General features: G+C 39.8%; 1 protein-coding gene across 5 annotated transcripts; it reads right to left on the reverse strand.

The window, feature by feature from the left end:
- Nucleotides 1-1635: 1635 nt before the first annotated feature.
- On the reverse strand, nucleotides 1636-22343 carry LOC122758132 (calcium/calmodulin-dependent protein kinase kinase 2). 5 transcript variants are annotated; one of them, XR_006358121.1, is made up of 19 exons: nucleotides 22017-22343; nucleotides 18108-18404; nucleotides 16639-16980; nucleotides 13916-13963; nucleotides 12886-12939; nucleotides 11006-11057; nucleotides 10715-10848; nucleotides 10080-10116; nucleotides 9648-9669; nucleotides 9458-9546; nucleotides 8127-8326; nucleotides 7976-8029; nucleotides 7812-7885; nucleotides 7599-7686; nucleotides 7355-7486; nucleotides 6470-6573; nucleotides 6228-6281; nucleotides 5027-5179; nucleotides 1636-4925 (listed from the first exon to the last, which is right to left on the reverse strand). XR_006358121.1 is itself a non-coding variant. In XM_044012048.1 (18 exons), exons 2-18 carry the CDS (start codon nucleotides 18336-18338, stop codon nucleotides 5107-5109), a joined length of 1788 nt encoding a protein of 595 aa, XP_043867983.1. In that variant the 5' UTR covers nucleotides 18339-18404; nucleotides 22017-22343; the 3' UTR covers nucleotides 1636-5106. The 5 variants fall into 5 exon arrangements, 4 of the variants coding, with proteins under 4 accessions (XP_043867983.1, XP_043867984.1, XP_043867985.1 ...); XM_044012048.1 differs by having other exon boundaries at nucleotides 1636-5179; XM_044012049.1 differs by lacking the exon at nucleotides 13916-13963 and having other exon boundaries at nucleotides 1636-5179.
- Nucleotides 22344-23143: the final 800 nt, after the last annotated feature.

Genomic DNA, 23143 nt, shown 5'->3' on the forward strand with positions numbered 1-23143 from the left:
AAAGAGCTCCCATGTCATGTAACTGACTGCAAACCCTGATGTGTAGTTTAGCAACTCAGTTGGTTTGATTAATTCATGCAATCACTTTTTATACTTAATGTTTTTTTTTTTCTTAAAAAGAAAGTGTATATCATATATCTTCACTTTGACAATACAAGACAATACCAAGATCAGAGGGTATCAAGACCAAGACAGACCAGGTCAAGGCCAAGACCAAGTCGAGACCAGACCAAATACATCAATGTGCTAACAAAATGGTCTTTATAAATATTTAGCAGCAGCTTCCAGATGCCATTCACATAAATGTATGTTAAATTTTCATGGCTGGTGCCGAGTGAGTTCTGCTTTACTTTAAAGACATTTCTGCAGCCAACTTTATTTTTGGGATAAAGTAGAAGAAACAGATGTATGACAAACATCTCACCTTTAGAATAAACATTATAATTACAATGCTGTTATAACTAAGAAAGCTGGGAATGTTTCCTTCTTTTCTTACACCTGGCACCATCGAGCAGGTAAACAATAAAATGAAGGTACAGATTCTAGAAGAATCAGCACTTCTCAGATGCTGATGTTGGGTTTTAGGCTGTATGTTACATACAATACATCCCAGCGGAGGCAAAAAAATAACAACCCACACCTGCTCCATGACCTGGACTGACCTGTATTACATCTATACTGTACCTTACATGATAAACATTACATTATTCTGCAGTGAGCCAGTCCCACACCTGCCCTTCCAATTAGTTTTATGCTGATGTTTTGAGTACATGATGCTTTTCGATTCTATACAGCTCTTCATAATTACAAGATTTCTGTTTTGTTTGTAATCACTTTTCTAAAGTGTGTCTCCTGGTATCACCACGTCTTTCCAGTTTTCTTTGCACATAAATAATTTCCCCCTATATTTATCTTTTACTACAATATGGTAGGTGATTTGTTTGATTCATTTAACGTCTATACAAGATTCATATGTGTTTTGTAGACATATCAGAAGCTCTGGGGATGAATTTTTCACCTCACGCACTTCAGCCAGAAGCGAAATTAGAATCAGTCACTCCCATAACTCTTTTTCTCTAGGGACATAAAGACTGCAGTGCAGTGGAATAATCACAAGAGGTCAGTGTTACAATCTATTTCCCTTCATGTGTGAACCCTCTGCTGATAATGGGAAGACTTACATTCCTGTATGCTGACACAAGTGTGGTGTGAAAATAAGGCAACATATGACACAAGCATAATCATTTATTGACAAAAAAAGAAGATAGCATCACTTAATATGAGTGCATGTGTGTAACATAAGGTGAATGGGCTAGATTATGTTCACTTGCAGGGATTTGAATGTTATTAATTCATTAGAAATTAATTTAATACTTCAAAACAATGTCATTTACAGTATTTATTTAAGTGGTCTAAGTACAAACTGCTGCAATTTGTTTTGTACTATAACAAAATGCTTAGATAAAATAGTCTATCATGTTTTACATGTAGTTTTGTATGTTTTAAATCCAAGTATATTCAGTTCATTAACCACTTCCATACCCTCATGTTGTAGTGCACAGCACACCCTTGTGGTCTGTTACCGCAATTGCAAATACAACATTTAAAACAGAAACATTCAGACCCAAAACATTATAAAGGCATTAATATTTTTTTATTCAAATGATGAACAAGATACAGTGGATATAGAATAGTTTATTTATCAAAGGCCTGATTCTGTTGCCGAGGGCCTTTCATGCTATAACAATACAGTGGTATGTGCGAGTATGTTGGCATGCATTGAGAGTAAAAGAGCCCCCAAAACTCTTGAATTGAATAAATTACACTACAGAATTCAAAAACATATGAACAGCAAAAGTGAACCACTGACTGTAGCCCGGCCGTTCTGACGAGAATGGGCAAAGACTGGGTTGAAACAAATAAACAAACAAACAAGCTTAAATATTGTATCTATAAAATATTTACCGTACAGTTTTCCATTGTCAAACGGTCCTTCAAGTACCTGCTTTATTTTCCACATGGTAAAAACTTACAATAACCTACAGGAAATTCCAGTTTTGTTAATGTATTTTTTAATTATGGTTTTAATTATGGTTTAAAGGTCCAACGTGTAAACATGTTTTCATTTGGTAGACATTGAAGCTAAAATGACTCCACTGTGAATCACTTATAACCGCTTTTCTTTAACATCTATATCAGGAGCTACAGGAGGTCAGCGCCATTTTGGACTACCATGTTTTGACAGTAGCCCACAAAAGACAAACTAAAGATTTATGCAAAGTAAAGGCTACATAGGTTCTTCCTCCAACTGAAACGTAACTATGGGTCGATTTGGTCAACGCCTGAATGACATATAGGTACATTTTTAGCATGTGGGTATTTCTAAACTTAATTAGGCACAAGTGTTAATGAGATTAGGGCTACTGAGTGCGTTACAGACAATGACAAAAAAAGGGGGGTCAACCACACCAAAGTACAACACTTTAAATACTAAGGAAACTGCCAGTGGAAACCACAATGAAGCTACTTGATGATGACACACACACACAAGTCACCAGATTGCTGTTATTTATCCTACCACTAGGGGCGTCTATTTTAACCCTTTAATACCGAGTGGCACAAATGCCAACGGTTTCAAAAGCCGAGAAGTTGCACGTCAAAGTCAACTTCTCAGCTATTACGGTAATTTCAACCAGCATCTTTGTCACCAGAGAGGAGAGAGTTGGAAAAACAGGCCTGTTTCTGGACATTAAGATAAAAACTGAAACTAATGTTATTTAAATATGTTTTATACTGTTCAAATGTCAAATTTAACACGTAAAATCTGGTGTTCATATACAACTACAGCGTTTTTCTTCATTTTACATTGTTAATACACCATTTTAATGTACAGTCAATTGTAAACAACTGCCAGATATAGAAAGGTATTCTGGACACTTACACACAAGACATTTTCTGGCGTCAATGTGGAAAAAAAAAAAAGTCTAGACAGACATTTTGTGGCCTAGATGTTAAAGGGTTAAAAACGTTCCTGCATACGACCCATAGTCACTTTTCGTTGGAGGACAGTCTTGTCCAACACACTTGGCAGGGAAGGGGACAGGTGAAATTTTACACACTGTACCTTTAAAAGAGGTGACATGTCAGTGTGAAGTAAAATGGAGGCTATGCAACTCATTTTCTGCCTAAATAGGAGGCTTGTTTATCATTTACGCTGGGAGTGAGGTCTCTAAAAGTTCAGTTCAGTTGGCAGTTTTACTCATGAAATCAGATCGTCTGTCTCAGTTTGAAGCGATTCACGGAACATTGGGTAAACAGGTGTAAAAAAGAATCCAACAGTCCTCTAGTTTGCACTCTCTATGTGACCATCTGACAAAACACACATCATAATGCATAGTACTGGTGATAACACAGACACATGCAAGTAGTAAGGTGAAAAACAAAACAAAAAAAAACAACCTTTTCTCATACATTCAACACGTATGTGCTGAAGCTATTATTGTGTGGAAGCATTGAATGTCACATACTATACTGTGTGAATATTGTGGATACACGTCAAGAATTTACTTTCACTGATGGGAGGGGAGGGTAAACTTGAGGAACATCATCTAGACTTAAACATGTTTAAAAAGAATTTCAGAGTTGATTAGAAACATTTGCAGCTTGGCCAAGTCCTCCAGTCAAAGATGACAACAGTTGTTTTTTTCTGTTTTTTTTTTTTTTAAAACATCTCTTACAGATGTGCATAGATTTGTACAAAAGGTCTGCAGCTGCACTATGCTTCCGTCTCGAAACAGTTCGGTAAGAACAAATAGTTTAAAGGTTTGTTTAACTATATTTTACAACATTATACATAGTTTAAGTAGTTTTTTGTTTTGTTTTTGGTGTCCTGAAAATGTGCATTTATATAACATCTATAATTGTTATCACGATATATAAAACAAACAAGTGAGAACATTCACATATCTAACTTGAGGTTTGAAATGTTCACGAGCGAGGAAATGAAAAAGATACAGTTACAAATCTGAGACTAACATTTTACCGTTTCAACTTTAATAAAATAACAATGTTTACCTACATAGTAACTTTGCACCAACCCCTTTTCCTCTTATGAATGTTATATAACACTATCTTCATTTCTCTATGTGTTGCAGCTTTATGAACTAAAAAAAAGAAGCAAATACTGACCATATGAAACCATATGGTTGCTCACTTAATAAAGTTTGACCAGAAGCAAGAAATCCTATTTTCTTTTAAACCTATGCTATGTTGTATATGCAGTAATCATTCATATAATTATTCACAAACCACTATATCAACTGTCTGTAAAGCTTTCTAAACTCACTATTAAAAAACAGTGGTAAGATTGTAAAAACAAAAAAAGGAAAATTGCATCAAACAAAATATACGTGCGTGTGTATGTGTGTGTTGTTAAATAGCTTATACAGAATTGCATTGGGAAAGTAAACACATGCATTCAATGACGTAAACATTTTACCACTGCCCTTTTTTGGAAAACCAAGTGATTCACTCCGAGATTATAAACCCGGGCACTGCCGCCACGAGGCAGAGTGACCCAGACAATCATGGTCTTTGACCTGCTCGGCTAAACACAAACGCCGCGAGGCGACGGCGGAGATGACCCGTCCCTCCTGTTCACAACATGTGCCGCACGTACCTGAAATGTCCTCACGTGAGGACAAGGAACAACACAAGTGGCTAAGAACTACAATAAAACACACACGCTGTACATTTGAAGCCTGAGACAACGCATGCTAAAACTATACACGCATGCATAACGTTAGAGGAGACTGGTTCAGGTGGTGAGAGCTGCAGACAAGCTCAAGGGTCAAGGTTCGGGTGGGGTTCCTCTCTTGGAAGTTTCACATGTAATTGTCACATGTCCCAAATCTCCCACACTAAGCCTTACATAAGAGGAGAGAGTGGAGAAAAAAAAAAGAAGCTTAGAAGTGGTTTTCAAAGTGCCTTACATCCTTAATTTCTCCCTTTTCTGTGTCCAATCCACCTCTAGTGAGAATGTACGTAGGTGTGCGCTGCCAGGGTGTAAAGGGATGTCGTGTCGTGTGCGTTATACGCCGCCGTGCATCAGGAGAGAGCCTCGTCCTCTCCCACATATGGCAGGTCCATACTCCTCATGCCGTCGCCGCTCTCCTGTTTCCTAAGTAACAAAGCAGAAGACACAGCGTTTAGTTCAGTCGCAGCCGTGCAGAAAAGGGCCTGCTGTCGTCCCTATAGGAACTGAAACCAACCATTTCACTGTTATATAATACAAGGCAGCAGGCACTTAGGAGGCGGGGCAAGCTGTCGGGCTGACATCTATCATACATATGGGCAGAAACTGGACAAAATAAAGTGGAAATATAAGGATAAAGCAGGGGGAGGGGATTCAGAAATGAATAATTTTTTTGTCAAGGACGTACGCTGACATTCATTTACAGGCATGTTTTTTGGTAAGCGTTGACGCCTCATGCAGGGAAAGAGTTAAAGTCTGAAACCAGTGTGACGTATCCAACTGATTTGTCTGTACTACACATGTTTTAAAGGTCCAGTATGTAACATTTAGGCAGATTTATCCATATCCATACATACGTTTGTATAAATGTCACTTTAAAATAAACATTTTAAGGTTTTTTACAGCCTTAAAAGAGACTTTTATATGTACTTTAGGTGAGGGCCTTGCTTTTGGAGAGCCACCATCTTGTGCTGCCATGTTTCTACATGTGCCAAAGTGTGCGCTTTACTGTACACTTTGAAGTGGAGGCTAACTAGGCAAGTGAAGGAGAGCAATATCCTTTCTGCCATGTGAAGGCCACCTTTGTTGCACTTGGGGGGAAAAGGAGGGGTAGTTCTCTGTTCATTACAATCTGCAGTCTCCCCATTAGATGTCACTCAGCTCGTACACACTGGACCTTAACAAGGCAGTCAACATAACATACTCAAACACTGAATCTAAGCTGAAGACTGTGATCATTTGCTATAAGGATATTCTGCTCTACACATGCTTTACTAAAAGCAACCTCAGACAAATGATACGGAGACACACAGAAAATATTCTTGCAGATATTACAGGCTGTTGACAAGCTCACTGCAGCAGGATACTTAACCACTAAAAGCCACATTGATAAATACAGCTGCCTCCATCATGCAAAGTGTTGATTTAACGACACTCGTACCACAGCAGGTGCATTTTCCCTTAAGTTATTTACCTTCTTTGGTTACAATGTATGTAGCAGTATCGCACATTGCCTGCTCTGCCTTTGCTGCAGGGCAGGGGGAGGGGGGGAGAGAGAAATAACAGCTGTTTACTTGACAAACATTCGCTGGCTACAGCTCTTGTTGACAGCACACTGCTGAGAGTCATTTTTTTTCCCTGTCAAAAGCTACTTCAAATCCTTTGGTAGAAACTTGGGGGCTTAAAGCCTGTTGTGTTTCTGTAAACAAGCCTCACATGAGTGTTTGCCCTGAAGCGCACAAATTGCCGCGGTCCTCTTTGCGGCCCCAGTCAAAGGGGTTCCCAAAGGAACGCTTCCTCAGCATGGTCCTCACCAGGATCTTGAAAAAGAAAAAAAAAGAAAACAAAGAGAAAACATAATAAACAATGCAATTTTTTTTTATTCCAAACTAGGTTTTGCTGGTGGTGAAGTTTCCTGCAGACCAATAAAACAGCAAACACGGTGCTTTTACAGCACCTTATTTGCCTGTAATGTGCCGTCGCGACATAGATCATTACACAGTGACGGCAGATTTGACATTTCCACATTTATCTTTGTTCAGTCATAAATAATGTGTCTGCCCTTTCGAGTCAAGCACTAGTTACAGACTTTTACACAAGAAACAGAGCACAAAATACCCTCAAATCTCTATTAATATTTGGCAATAATTAAAAAGATAGTGTGAACGTTTTCAGTATGAACAAATACATATTACATTGTCAAATGAGTGCACAAAAGGTTGATTAAGCTTCACTCACGCCTGTGCTGCTGGGGTATAAACACAAACCCATCCTTTCAGTTCATGAAAACCAAACAGAGGCATAATAATATATATACAGTATTAAGTTATGCATTGCAGCTTCATTGCAGTTTCCAATGTAACATGAATCTATGTCAAAATGATAAAGTGAGTTAAACATCTGCTCTAATAGCACAACAAATATTAGTAAGAGAAGTCAAATTTAGACAAAGATTTCAATATGTTAAACAGGGCTTCTTAAAACAAGAATTAAAAATAAACTCTGCTGCAGTAATAAGTCAGATAACTGGGCTATGGTGTGACTGTGATGGCTCATTAAAATGAGGTTTTTGTGGGACAAAAAACCAGGTCATGAACTCACCACTGTAGCCAGACTGGGGATGTGTTTGACAGAATTCTCCACCTCCTCCTCGGTCACCTCGATGAGCATGCAGCAGTTGTCGTCCTCCGGTGGGAGGGGCTCCGCGCCGTGCCTCGTCACCCACGGGTGCACCTGGACACAGATGATGAGATTTTACAAAACAAACTGACAGCATTTAAATGATAAGACATTTTCTCCTCTTACAAGAAATGTGTAAAATCCATCCATCTCAGAGAATGTTTACCTTGATCTGTGCGACTGATATCCTGCTCTCTGGGTTCTTGTCCAACATTTTCATCAACAAATCTTTGAGGTCATCTGATATGTCAACGCTGAAATACACAAAAAACATAGATAAAAAAAATGTTTGGATCAGATAAATAACTAAACTTATCTATTGATTCCACAAGGAGCCACTGGGCAGTGATGTGTTATTGACAGGAGGCACAGAACTGACCGTTCGGGTAACACCACAGGTTGTGTCTTGATCTTCTGATGAAGACTGAGGATGCGCTCATCCATAAATGGACACTGTGAACAAATAGATAAGTATTGGTTTTAGTGGTAAAAAAAAGAAGCAGATTGTCAAAGAGTAGAAACTGTAAGAACACAGTGACTCACCACTCCAAAAGCAAAGCAATAAAGTGTCACACCCATGGCCCAAACATCCAAAGCCTTTTAGTGGAAAAAAATTAAACTTTAGGGAATTATTAAAAAACAACAACTGCATTTCTGACAAACTATCCCCAGAGGGCAGTAGTGAGCTTGGTACCTTTCCGGAGAAGTTCTTCCTGGTTTCGGAGAGTGTCTCAGGTGCAAGGAATGCAGGTGTTCCCACCGTGCTTGTCAGGAGAGCATCAGCTCCTTCAAACTGGTTACTGACACCAAAGTCTGCTATCTTGATGTGTCCGTCTTCACCCACCAACAGGTTAGAGGGCTTGATGTCTCTGTGGATAATCCTCTGGTAATGCACTGGTGAAACAGAAAAATATTCATTACGACAAAAACAAAGCAATTTATGTCTTAAAATAACATTATCACCGGCTGAGTATTTGGTTTTTGTATCCGAGAACAAATTGTGGTGGATGGAAGAAAATAAAAACAGCTATGACCCAGGATAAACATTTCAGTCGTGACATATGTAAATCACAAGAATCACGGCGGCGTAGCTCCTGTTTCAGTGTCATACTAAATCAGCTCGAAATGCATTCACAACCAAAATAATAAATGGGTGTCTCTGCTGCACATCCTTCTCTCAGTACTCATGGATGACACTTGATGCAAAACCTCTTCTCCTGTGCTGAAATTAATTAAGAGCCACAGAGATGATGTGAAATGAGCTCTGTGATTTGCTACAGATCACAGAGCTCAGCAAAGAGAACAGACTTATGTAAAAGGCAGAGGATTGTGGGACAAGGTTAGATCTTGATACATGCAGTATAGAGTAAGAGTATGTAACATATTTTTACCCCGAGGTAAGAATATAATGAACAGCCTCTCTGTTGGTTGCAAAAATGACTTTGTTTGAACTATGGGAAAATAAGCCCATCTCTCTCTTGATTTATAACATCACATAACATTTTCCTGCGTTAATAATCACAATTGCTATTTTTAGGTATTCACTTTCAATTATTGATGTCAATTGTGTAAATTATGTTCTTATTTAGAGGGAATCAGACAATAAAGTATGGCACAGATGAGCAGACATGGTGACAGTCAAATCACATTTCTGGAGGCTTCAAAACTGGATGTGTGATGTCACTACCAGTTGCCTAACTAAATTTGGGCATTCACAAACCTATATGTGATCTAATTTAGGTATGAACATATAAACACTTAAGTGATATTACTGTATATTATACTGACCAGGTTAGGGTTAGATTAAGGTAAGATTTTGCAGAGAACGGTACACAAATAGAGAGGAAAAAGAGGTGATAACTGTTTAAAAAACACATGAATATGAGTAGAATCTATTGACAGTGTTTTTAACGCTTATACCATTGTTGTGATCGTCCGATGAGATAGATACACAACTCTGATCTAATTTTTAAACCCTGCAGTCACACGCTAAAGAGAAGGATAACAGAGGAGGTTTGGACTCACAGTACTCAATTCCCCTGAGCAGATCCTGGAAGTAAAAGCGCGCCTGGTCCTCACTGAAAGGTTTATCTGTTGGCACCTCCATCACAGCCCTGAATACATGAACACATGCACACATTAACAGGTGAACACAATTAGCAATCATAACCAATGGGAAAGAGCACTTTGCACTTACGAAAGAGGCTTAACTTACCCTTTCTTCACCAGCTCAAACACTGCGACAGAAACACAGATGAGGTTAGTGATAAAAGCTTTTCAGTTACCAGGACACAAAAAACGAAAAACATCTTTTCAAATGACCTTCCTTTATGTGTCGTTGTAAGTCTGTGTGTGTGTGTGTACATGTCTCTAGAAGACTGTGTGGACCGACTGCCAAGCAAACCTATCTTTGTGAGGACATTTTGGCTGGTCCACACCACTTTAACAGGCTTTCTGAGGATTATGACCTGGTTTTAGGGTAAAGGGTAGAATTAAGATAAAGGTTAGGAATTTAGTTGTGATGGTTAAGGTTAGAGTAAAGGGCTAGGGAATGCATTATGTCTATGAGTGTCCACACAAAGAGTGCAAAACCAGCGTGTGTGTGTGTGTGTGTGTGTTGAAGCCTGGCTAGCAGGCCATAACGTACCCATGTACAGATGGTCCTCACTGGGGTCGTCCAAAACCTGGCAACAAATCACATACAAATGTAAATTAGTGTAACCGCACACATGACTACGCACACACACACAACCCTAATCATCTTTTGTTTGTTGCATGTGGTGAAAAATAAAATGCACTTCCACAAATTGTACTCTGTGTTGCTAATGATAATCATGAGTGGAAACCAAGGCCTTTATTACACACTACCACATTACAGTGTAATGACATATGTGATGCGGCATAATTTTTTTTACCATTCCTTAGAGATGTGTTAGAATAAGATTAATGCCGTTTTCTAATTTGAGATAATCCAGAGAACTTTGAACTGTGTAGGGCAGAATTACACCTCTCAGTGTACAGCCTGCAGGAAGTTATTAGAAGAGGAAGAAGAGATAATCCTTAATACACATAGTGCTGTTCTATTAGTGGGATGACAATATGTGTATTGCTCATTTAAAGGTCCAGTACATTGATAGGAAATTAATAGACAACCCTTAGGTATATTTAATGTAGTATGTAATCGCTTTAAAATAAAAATCTTTAGCCTAAGAATAAGCCTTTTACATGTACTCGATGTCACTCATGTATTGTGTTGTAAATGTTCATCTTATCCGCGCTCACCTCCACTAGTTTTACTACATTGGAATGGTCCAGCTTTTTCAGGATGGCAATCTCTTGGTAGACCCGCTCCAGCGGTCCTTTGGGTTGAGCTGGACCCTCGGGGGCTGCTTTGGCTCCACGAGGGGGAGGTCTCCCTGATGATGGGGGAAAGAAATGATCGGTACAATAAGCCGAACAGGTATCAAGCATTAGTAAGCTGTATTTGTATGTATTCATGTGCTGCTATAAAACTAAAAGAGACTCTCTATGCTCTCTGCTGCGTTAGCCATCTACCTCTGGATCCACACTTACGTGGGAAACCTGCCTGCCTCATCAGCCTCTTCTTGGACAGCACCTTCATCGCCTACAGGAGAGAAAGGGAGGTGGGTTTAGATGGAGGAGCGGAGAGTGAGAAAGCTAGTGGGCAAGAGATCCATGGAACATAACAACATAGCAGGAAGATACAAAAAGAGTCAGTGATGCATGTCTGACAGCGCTCCCACTCACACCCCCACACGAATATCTCAAAGATTAAAAATGTCACCTTGAACATCCTTTGTCTATCTGTGACTTCTAACACTCGTATTCACATTCATCGGGACTAAAGATTGTCGTCCTGTGTGAAAGGACTGAAATAAGCAACTCATGCACATTGCGTCGCTCCTTATCTCAAACAAACTGCTTTATAGATGGCAACATAGCATAATATTTATAATGTTTATTCATTCACTCATTTTCTACCCACTTTATCCTCCACATGAGGGTCGCGGGGAGCTGGTGCTAATCCCAGCTGACTAATGGTGCTTTGCCACTTCACAGTCCTGGCACGGCATGAATCAGCTGTTTGTTTGATTTTTTTTGGCTTTTTCAGTATTGATAGTACTTGGTACTGGTCTTTTTAACTGTAGATCAGTTAAAAAGACTTTAAAATCCTGAAAACTTGTGTTAATCTCCAACACTTAGCAAGGAAATGTCTAAAAGATCAACAGTAAACAGATGAGTCTGGTGTATTTAGTGACAGCACTGCCGCATGTAAAATGAAGTCATGGCAGTTTCATGCAGCCGTGCTATGATGACTCCGCCCACGTTGAGTAGGTACTACTACTACTTATAATTTGGCTTACTTGAAGCACTTACTTACTTCTAGCTCTTGTTCGTACCCACATGTTGAAATGCACTTACTGTAAGTCACTAATATAGTAATGAAAAACCATACCAAACCGTGTAGATTCAAGACATGTCGCGCCGAGCCAATATACGGAGACAAATAACCATCTACTCTCACATTCACACCTACGGTCATTTTAGAGTGACCAATTGATCTAATCCTCAATTTTGCTTCTGTTTTTGTGAGAGGAAGCAAGAGAACCTCGGACACGGGGAGAAATGCTAAAGCCTCCAGAAAGGCCCTCGGTCAAACCGATTTTGAAACCAATGACCTTGTTGCTGTGTGCACCAACAATACAAGCCACTGCACCACAGTGTGGCCCATTATAACATTTAATGTTTAGTAAAATATCGCGGGGCAAAATGTACACCAAGATGATTTTTACTTATATACTTGATGTGAGTCATTGCAGCAACGTTTTGGACCATTTGGAGACAGTTGAGGGGTGACTTGCTGAGGCAGCAGGTTAGAAAAGCACAAATCACAACCCCAGGCTGTGATACTGTAGACATAGGATGCACCATACAAATAAAGTTACAACATTTGCAGAGGCAGATAATGACCCAAAAAAAACATTTACACACTGCAGCTTTACTTTTTTAAATAGCCTCAGTTATTATGGCAATGATATAATCACTGACAGTGACATGTGGGCTTTGTCACTTGGGAGGGATATTAAAATAATTCCCACGCCATTGTCTGTCAGTGTCGTGCAGCTTAATAAGAACAGTAGCAACAGCCAAACAGGAAAAGAGCTTGAGCTTATTTGTGATTACAGCACAACAGAGCAGGGCAACAATTAACTGCAGACACTTTTTCAAATGTGGAGTTTTCACATTAAATCACACCAGTCAATGTGATGAGGGGGCACTGACACAGACACTCCGCCTCCGTGTGTGTGCCTGCATCTGAGTGACAAGTGGGGAAAAAAAAGAAAGAAGAAGAAACACAGACGGTGTAATCACATCTGTGTCTGCGTATGTGTGTGTGTGTGTGTGTGTGTGTGTGTGTGTGAAGAACTCACATAATATGTGTTGTCGTCCTCATTGTACGCCAGCTTGACAACACCGTAGGAGCCCTGGTTCAGGAGGAAGTAAATGAGAGAAGACGCCAATAAAAATGACACTGAGCAGCTGTCAATTTGCTTCTTTTTTTTTTTCTTTTACAAAAAATATCACATTATGTGCAAAGCAAATGTTCCATATACATACAGATACACAAACAGGAACAAATACACAAACGCATGCAGACAAGGGATGTGCGTGGGCCGACAGAGAACACGGACAGAGCACCAGCTGCTTCAAAGTGAGAACAGAAAAATTCAAATCGTCTTTCCCTCTCTTTCATTTTTGATTGCAGGCTAATTAAGGAAACTGGATCTGGTTTGTGTTATCAAGCTGCCCTGCCCACACACCCACACACACCCACACCCACACACACACACACGAAATTCAGGATGAAAACTAGGCCCAATTAGAGGCCCGTGTGCAGAAATTCACACACAAAAAAACAGAGAGAAAGAGAGTAGGGGACAGGATCACTTCCTGCTGGTGTAGCAGATTGGAGAATCAGCACAGAGCTACAGTCCTGGAGATCATCTGATAACAGAATCCCCTCTAATAAACCTGAAACATATAATTGTCTCAGTTTAACACAAAACCCATTAGCATGCCTACGTACGAGTACACGCAGAAACAAACAAATGCTGTCTTATTAAACCCTAAATCTAAACCCACACCAACACTCTCCCACTCACTGGCTCACTCACACACTCACACACACACACACTTCTTTCCATCTATCCACCAAGCTTTGCACAACCCTTAGAGAGAACTATTTATACCAGCCTCTCATCCATCTTCCAACTCTCCCATGGCCTGGTGGTTTACACAGAGTTTGGGAAATGAGGACAGCCTGGAGAGAGGATATCAGAGACGGTGACTGCATGTCCTTGATGATGTGCGCTACTTGACAGACATGCAGTGGGCGGAAGGGAGAGGGGAAATGGAAGAGTCAGTGAAAGGGAGCAATCAGTGAGTTGTCTCTGACGGTACCTTTCCAATCTCATCTTTCAGCTTATATTGGTTGAGTTGAACACAGTCCTTGAAGAGAAAGGGAGGAGAGAGAGAGAGAGAGAGGGAGAAAACAGTGAATGGTTCCAAATCAAGTCAAATGAATTTGATGATTTCTTCTTTTTCCATTCTCTCACAATCCCAGGTCCAATTTGACATTTTCATTTGAGGCTCCACCGTGAGAAATTCTTACACATTAACCCTAATCTAATTAAATCTAATATAATCCTGCAACATGTCGGAGACGGGTACTGCATTGCTCTAAAGGTTTTATAGTATATGCATTTCGTAATAATTAGAGGAGACTATGCAGTCCAGTGCCAGTATATCATATCCTGTTATTATGGTGAGGAGCAGAATTGATTTTGAACGTTGAGTGCCGAGAACAAACAGAGCAGAGCAGCCTACAGAGAGTGATTCGTACAAAATGGATATGCAGTGTATAAAGCACCTGTCTAAATGTAGATTTTTTTTATTTATTTTTTTTTTATTGTTGATGTCCATTTGCCGGAAGACTTAAGTGCTTATGAAGATGGAAAAATGACGCGCCTGAAGAATTGAGATACATTTAAGTACTAAAGAGCATGCTATTCATTTTAATTCACTCTAAATGACTTTCAGAGTCTTAGAATCAGGAAAGTTCACTTTGTTCCAATGGGGTCACACGGCATCTTTCACCACAAGTAGCCCAGACTTGTATTTCTCCTCACACTTGGTCACAAAAGCACAGGTGACAATTGACACTGGGAATGAAATGAGATTTCATATTGCTCGGTTTCATGTCTATTGGTTTTATTGCAGCAGTGATGGTTTTTATATATTGTATTGGTCTTGGGTTTGGGTTACCACTGCCTGTCTCTGACTTATCACGGATTTTGGTGAAATTATTTCCTTCCATACTTCCCCTCAAACGGAGCATCAACTATTAATGACACTCTTCCATCTGACCCAACCGTGGACTATCTTCTCTGCCTCTCTCCAGCTGGTTTCTTGTTTTTTTTTCAGTTATGCCTCAGTGTCTCATCTCCATCTGTTCCTGGGCTGTTCCCTCTCCCTTATATTTTACAGGTTCCAGGTCAGAGCCTGGCGGGTGATGTTGGATGCTGGTTTATTTAGTGTATCCAGTCCAGTCCTCAGTTTCTCCTCAGGATTAGCTCGCCAACTATCTCTTGCTCCGCCCTTTGTCACAGCTCATCATGAATGCTTTTTGATGTTAAACATGAACCTCAGACAAGTGTTAATACTGGTCTGAATCTTCTGTTTGTCACATTGTTTCGGGTTTCCCTGCAGATCTGAGCACTGATTTGACAATGGAGTTGAAGATATGCACGTTTTGTGGCTGTGCTGATCTCTCTGGACCAAATGTTCTTCAGCATGACAAAGGCTTCTCACATCACAGCCCGAACGTTTTGCAAACTGAAACTGAAACAATTTTTCAGAGAAAAGTATTTCTTTGAAAATTTGTGACCTAATTACAAGATATCTGCAGGTTTAAGGAAGCTAAATGTAAGATTTTTTTCAAGGCCATTTGTAATGTGCACCCCGTTAGCAGAGCAATCGATGCACAGGGTGACTGCCTTGAACATGCATTGAGTGTGAGGAGAAGAGAGACAGAGGCAGAGAGAGAGAGAGAGAGAGAGAGCAGATGAAGATGTGAGCACTCAAACTAAAAAAGCGAGCAGACTGAACCCTCGAAGCAACCGTCATAGCTCTGCTCAATCACTGTTTAAAAGCTCCTAAGAACAGCTTTATTCTCCACAATATAATTTTTTTACCCCTCGGTTTTTAAGATCTCTATTCCTAACCCTGTGCTTGTTTATATTCTGTGTGCGCTCTCATAATAAAGACAGATAAATTATGCCACAGTTCTGCTCATTCTGGCGTCTAATTTGCAAAATATCCATGTAACGGTAATTAAAGATTTTACAAATTCGTAGTTTATTGTGGCTGTGGCATTTTTCAAGACCTTTGAACGCAGGATTTAAGGATTTATTTTCATTTATTTTTACAAAAGCCCTTAAGTTTGGACAGTATAATTAATGGATCTGCAGACACCCAGTGATAAACCTGTGTGCATTTTTCCCCCCACATCTATATTAAGTAATTAAGTGAAAGCAAAACTGTTTATCATAATTATAGCTACACTACAGGACGTCTACAGGTTTCTGTGTCTATTTACAACACGGAAAACTAAAATGACCTACATCTACTGGGACTGCGAAACCCTTACCTTCACATCCACAAACGTCAGTCTTTACCGGCGTGCTGCTGTTTTTCAAGACAAAGTCACACAGTTCTGCTTATTTTCATACAAGTGTGATGCCGTTACTGTGACAAACTCACAGACGCTCTGTAGCAGCACCTCCGCAAGAGCCTGGCTCTGTGTGAGCATTAGTTAATGTGTTCATTCTTGTGTAAGGCTTTAAGCAATGAACAGTCTTTCAAGGAATACACAGGTCAGGTAGGGCAGAATAAATGAAGGTGCAGCCATGAATTATGTAATCACAATGATTATAACACTTGATGTCACCACATATTAGCTCCTTTTTGAGAGTTATTGGATCAAAAAAGCTGATAAACTACTGATTCTAATCATATTTGTCCACAAGTGCAACACCACACGCACACAGACAGTAAAACCGACTTTGAAGAACTTTCACATCCATAACACAGGAAGCAGATTAAGACTCAAGGCTGGATCATACCTGGAGGTCTGTGATAGAAACACTGTGGGACTCCACAGTGGGCCGCCGGGGCAGGCGGGGAGAGGAGTGCGGTGATGTGATGGGTGAGTACGGTAATGATGGGTAAATATAGCGCCCGTTGAGTCCAGGAGAGCTGCAGGGGGATGTTGCACTTTGCGAGCGTTCCTGCAGAGACAATTTCCTGTCTGACAGGTTCAATCTTCCTCTTTGCTCTTGGCTTTCGGGGAGCAGAGCCTCTGACCGGCGAACTGTGTGGGACAGCAGGTCGCAGGACGGGGTTGAGAAGGACGCTGCCACAGAGGATGCTGGCTCGGGCGTCTCAGAACTGTCCATTTCTTCTACCTGAGGTGTAAAACATCCACTTTATTCACCTTATCGCATGTTCCTGTAATTCTTTACTAGTCTGATATATAATAGTACACTGTGAGCTTATTTCCCAACTCATATATTAGATATTACAATAAAGAAATAGCATAACTTTCAACTAATTTACCCCATCCCTCTTTCTATAGTTGGGACATTTTGAAAAGGTCTTGAAATATGACATTAAAGTTTTTACAATTGAGGGAGATGCAAAAGTTGGTGTATCAATAAAAGGTAAAGACATCATGTATCTCTGATGCTTCTGCATTTTGCTGCACATGCACAAACTTCAACTCTTAAATAAAAGATGGACGCCGCTTTGGAAATTCCACCATGTCTCAAAAGCTGCTGACGCTCTTTATGAGTTACCCCCCTTCCTATCCTTTTGTAGCGACATGGACTTTTTCGTCACCTACTACTTATCTCGTGGGAACCTGGCAAATGAATGGCAACATCTTAGCAGCAGCACAATAATGCAAATATGAAAGAGAGGCAATAAACTGTGAATTATAAGATGCTTAGATATCATGTTATAATGAGTTAAGGGGATGTTTCCCCACAATGTCTCAAAAATCCTATTCTACAAAGTGTTGGCATTAGGATTGTATGAAATGTAGAACCCTAATATCTCCATAATCTCTGTGACCTCGTGCCTCTTCCAGGCCTTTTCTTTTTCATTGAGAAAAAGTCTACAAACATGGCATAATTTCAAGAAATGTCTTCATTTCAACCACTCTAAACACTGTAGTATATACAGTATATGCCAGGCCTGTATGTGGCGCTGTAACACTGCCACAAAAATACACCAAAAATGAAGAAGAACAACACATGACGCATATGCATAAAGCTTTTGCTCGGTGAACAAAGGTGAGGTTAAGATTTGATAAGAGAGGTGGGGCTGTGAGGCATGATGACATCACCGTCTTCCAAAGAACATACCGTAAATGACAAGAGTGGTGTTTTGAGATTTTTTCCACTCAGGGACCCATTTTCCATATATAGTGTTTAAGGCCTCACAAATGTCTGTTCCTTTTGGATAAAAAAAACTAGCGCAGATTCTCCTGAACTTGTTCTCATGTGTCTGGGCCCTGGGTGTTTCCTCTTACCTCCTGCTCCCCAGTCTCACCCTCAGGTCTGCTGGGTTCGTACTCGGTGACCACAATGAGGGACTCCATGGGGTCCGGTGAGGGCGTCTGGGAGTGGGCGGTCAAAGGTGGAGCAGGACAGCTGCACAGCAGGTCAGGTAAAGGTTGTGAGGGGAGCACGGGGGGTGCACGGCTGCCACAAGATGCCGGTGGCTCAGCAGAGGGCCAGGGGGTTACGTGACAAGGATACATTGTGGCGTTTTGAGAAGACTGATAACCAGTGCTCCATCAGATGAGAAACCACGGTGAGAATGGGTCCTAAGACACAAGAGCAGACATTTGTTAGGAGAAGGAAACATGTGTAGTAATTATTTCACACATTTTGCTTGACAGGAAAAAAAAAAGCCTCCTGATTTACCCTGAAAATGTTAATTGATATTAAATTTGTGGAGGTTAAAAGTGTAAAATCAAAAACAAGCTGAAGGCCTTTAATAATTTAATTATTCCATATGATCTCATTATGAATCTGTGAAAATTACATTTTTTTTCTCAACATGTTCTGTTAGGTGCTAATTAATGCAGGCAATTGTGTCTCGTACGAAATACTTCACCTCTAAGAGGATTGACGCAATGGCTCAGTCTGCTTTTGATGTCAGTTACGCAACATGGTTAAACATTATCAGCAAAAAAAATATAGCAGCTAAACAAAACCCTTTTTACATAATTTTAAGAGGGCCATTTCAATCTCCATGATCACTCAGCCAATTATATGCTTATTATCTTTGAGAGGGATGGAGAGAGTGGAGACGGTGTAGAGCGAAGGAAAGAAAGAAACACACTGAGATATTTTCCTTGGTTTTTTCGTCATTGGTTTTGACAAAGCAGTGGTGGTGTCACAGTGTGTGGGAGCTGAGGAAAAATCTCACAGATGCAGAAAAACAAAAGGAGGCATTAACAGAAACAGACTGTGGGAGCTCCAGCCCCACGTTCAGAATGAGGAGCATGTGTGGGAAGAGACACCCACTACAGGTGGCCTCTCTACCTTCATCACCAGCCTATAAATAATGATGTTCAATAATAAAAGGAAAGAAAAAAAACACACACACAAAAAGACTCATATCAACCAACACTGTCTTATGGTCACACAGTTTCCCGCTATTGCAAAGAGGAGTGCTGCTTGTCACTTGCATGGGTCTACAATGAGATGACTAAACTAGTCGACCTCCAAATCGAGTGCATTGAGTTGAGTCAGATACGAGTTGATAAAAGCAGATAATAAAAAAAAAGGTAATGAAATCCAGTTAGACTGTTAAGACCCATCATCACTGCCACCAAAGCAACACAAATGCAGTAAATTTAGCCTTGTGAAGAAACTCAGAGATGTGACTGCTGACTTGCAATTCACCAGCTACAGACGTCTTTTTATATCCACTTAAGCGCAAACTACACTTACCAAACCTACTTTGATCACAGATGAAATAGTGAAGCACACATTAGGGCCTGTTTTTCAATTCACTTGCAGGTTTTGGATTTGCACTGCAAAATCTCAATTGCAACACAGCAGAGTAATCTCTTCAGTAGTCTTTTCAAAAATGTTTAGGCATGTCTAAAATTATGGCTTCATGACACACAGGAGCCATAGTTCGCTCAACTCCTCAAACACGGTGTTGATTTAAAATCTCTCAGTGCCTTTAACAGGCGGAACTTTACGTCATTTTAAACCTAATTTTTAAACACATTAAAACGTTTTTAAAAAGTCAGAATTCTAAGAGATGAGATTCTATGAGATTGACTTTAATCTACTCTGAGATAATCTCAGAATTCATGCTGTTTTATATTTTTTTTACTTTCTGACCTGCTGCAGTTTCACAGGATATTTTATACTAATCAGTGTTCATGCCTTTTAATTTGATTTGTAGCCACTGCCACTGTATTAACACTGATTACTTTTTTTGAATGGTCAAAATCTTATAACAGCAGTGTGACTAGTGCTTCATTTTGATTCATTCAATCAAGAAGCTTCCGAAGTCTGAAGTTCCTGGACAGAGACAGTGTACATCAATAATAACCAAACGGACGGGGGACAGTCACAAACTTCCCTAATCCTTGGTGATCACCGCAGTTCAATGAGAACTAACAGTGAGACTTGAGCCTCGCGAAATGCCAACAGATGCTGCCGAGCTCCAGATGCCATCCTGTGGCTCTTCGGATAACAAAGGTCACATGACCCGACCTGTGCTATCATGGGCAGGAGGGGAAAAGGAGGAGGGGAGAGGACTTATCAGTGCTTGTGGGGGTCCAAGCCATGTAGCGCATTAATACCAACAGAGACACGCAGTCGTACAAGTACATCACAGGGCCATCTGGAGCAGAGGAGGATGCCCCAGCTTCATTAAAAGATCAACAGGACAACCCTGTCAGTGATCTGTGGAGCTGTGCAGGAGATAAGCTGCTGTAAATGGAGGGTCTTAGTCAACGGCCGTGTTGTCACAGTTGACAGTGACAAAAAGATTTGACTGGTAATCACAGTTCTAAATCCAACAATACCCCAAAGTTTGACAATTCTTTTTAGAATTCATAAAAAGAGTTAAAAGAGGACTACAGAAAAATGTCCACCATGATATCTCAAGGTCATTTTTTCTGAATTCAGTTTGAAGGTCAAAGAGAACTTTTTTCTTGATCTAGTCCCAAAGTGATATTAAGGAATGATTCATCAACGTTATTGCTCTCATTAATACCAGTCAACTAAAAAAAACAAATGATTTTTAATTCAGTCCATTTGAGAAACTATAGGCATGTAAGTATTCAACAAAGAGACTGTGACTGTAACAATTATTGTCATAACCAATCATTCAGTTGATTTCTTCCTTTATTATTTCAGTTGTTTCAGTGATTAAAATTGTGAAAAATATAAAAAAAGATTGAAAATACTGGCAGCTACTGTGAGATATTCTACACCTGATGGCCAACAGGATAAGTTCTGGGACGACCACGTGGGGAGCACTGGTTCAAATCCCACTCTCGAGCCTAGCGGTCTAAGACGCTTATATCGATTTGGTGATAAATCGTTGTCCTTCCTCGTGCGATAGAATAATCGATATACCATATTTTTAATTTATAAATGAAGGAGCTCTAAAGTAAACAGTCCCTGCCAGTTGCCCCGGGCGTCGCTACTTGGTGTCCCCACAAAATAATGAGGGAAGTTACCTAGCTGAAAAAGAGTGAGTTTACGGGATAGTGGCAGAGAAAGCTACATGCTCCATCCACATTCAATACATAGCCTTTATGCACTTTGTTATCTATGTTGTGAATAAATAGAGGAATCCTACACTTTTAACTTTTCACTAATGTTTTATTTTCTTCAGTTGGACAGATATCGTGATGTATCGCTATGTGACTGCCTTGCAATATATTGATTGAAATCACAAAATCGTTGTATTGTGATATTATTGGTATCGTGGACGATGTATCGCGTATCATGTCATGCCGTAACGTGATTCCCACACCTGTTAATGGCATAAATCAACTTCAATAAAATGAATAAAAACATGTTCAGACCACAGCATCTTGTCTTTGAGGACATAACAAACACTGACTGATTCTTATCCCTTATATAAACTGCAGGCGCCTCAACTCAGTGTGGTTATGGCTGACTTAGCTCACATTAACACGAGTGTGAGTCAGAGAATTTGTCGTCAATAATTCTCCCAAATTGACGAGAAAACGGTTGCCTGGAGCTCCACGCGGATTAGCTAACGTTAGCAGCTGCCTCTTCTGTCAAGATACAGATGTTGTCGGGCAGCCGGAGTCAAGTGATGCTAGTGTGGAGGCTGAGAAACGCCCGATGAAAAAAAACTAAACAAAAAAACAAAAACAAGAACACACACCAGAGCACATGCTGTGTAAATATGATATAAAAATGAATCATACCTCAACGCGTTACTTCGGCCAACAATTTCCAGTTATTATGAGGTTCCTTCTTCCTTTTTATAGCAGCGGTTGTGAGTAGCAGTCTGCGGAACGGCGGCTGGAGCTAAAGCTAGCTGTGAGTATTTGTGTGTGTGTGTGTGTGTGTGTGTGTAGCGGTCTGTAGGACTGACCAATCCAGCTGACAGACGCGGGTCTCGTGCCTCACATGGAGGAAGTGTTGACAAAACAAGCGGTGTGGTAATTTAAAATTTCAGCATACACATTTACCTTAAAAAACCCCACGTACAATGACACAACGTAGCGCCGCCATTTGTTATTCTCGGTGTTGTACCCACGACCCTAAAATAAAACATTTTGTGCTTTATCTTGCCGAGTTGTCTTCAGCGAGTTTGTAGCTGACTGGCTCCACCAGGTGGTGAAAACGAAGATTGTATTCTGAGGTTAAAGCAGCTTTTTGGAGCAGTTTTTAATTTTACAATTCTGTCTTTTATTTCTTTCAATTCTGACAAAAAATGTCAAAGGCTAACTATTATCCAACAAATATGTCAATGGGACACTGAAAACCACCATTAATATTTTTAATAAGTAATTAAACAAGTGTCATTTGTCATACCAAAGGTTTTCATGATCAGTTTAACTGTTATTTCACATAAAACGTTGATCTGTGTAAATATCAAACCCAAAATGACACCCTCAAATGTCTTCTCATCAACAAAACACAATCTGTTTTTGTCATAAAGTAGAAGCAGCTTAAAAGCAGTAATCTCTTTTTGTCAGAGTAAAAAATATTATCAAATTTACAGTATATATTCAAAGAAATTAAAATCTGAAGTGTACAACTCTCAAACTTATGAAAATAGTAGAGCTGAAACAATTAATCAATTACTAAATAAATCAACAACTGTTTATCATCAATTAATCAGTTTGAAGCTTTTTCCATGACTAAAACAATATTTGATTGTTTAAGCTTTAATGTGAGTATTTTAATTTCCTTGCTCTGGATGACAAAGAAATCATTAAAGTATAATCATTTTGGTTAATGAACAAAATAAGGCATTTGAGAACATAATCAGTTCCAGGTTTGATGAACACCAATCAACATCTTTTTAAGGTTTTCTTTTATTTTA

This window comes from Solea senegalensis, linkage group LG21 (genome assembly GCF_019176455.1).
Source record: "Solea senegalensis isolate Sse05_10M linkage group LG21, IFAPA_SoseM_1, whole genome shotgun sequence".
Lineage (NCBI taxonomy): Eukaryota > Metazoa > Chordata > Actinopteri > Pleuronectiformes > Soleidae > Solea > Solea senegalensis.

Excerpts from the sequence above, each read along its gene's own strand:
- LOC122758132 (XM_044012048.1), bottom strand. The coding sequence starts at position 18,338 with ATGTATCCTTGTCACGTAACCCCCTGGCCCTCTGCTGAGCCACCGGCA. Across the intron at positions 8,327-9,457 it reads GCTCAGGGGAATTGAGTACT|TGCATTACCAGAGGATTATC; the intron begins GTGAGTCCAAAC and ends CTGTTTCACCAG. Across the intron at positions 7,886-7,975 it reads ATTGCTTTGCTTTTGGAGTG|TGTCCATTTATGGATGAGCG; the intron begins GTGAGTCACTGT and ends ATTTGTTCACAG.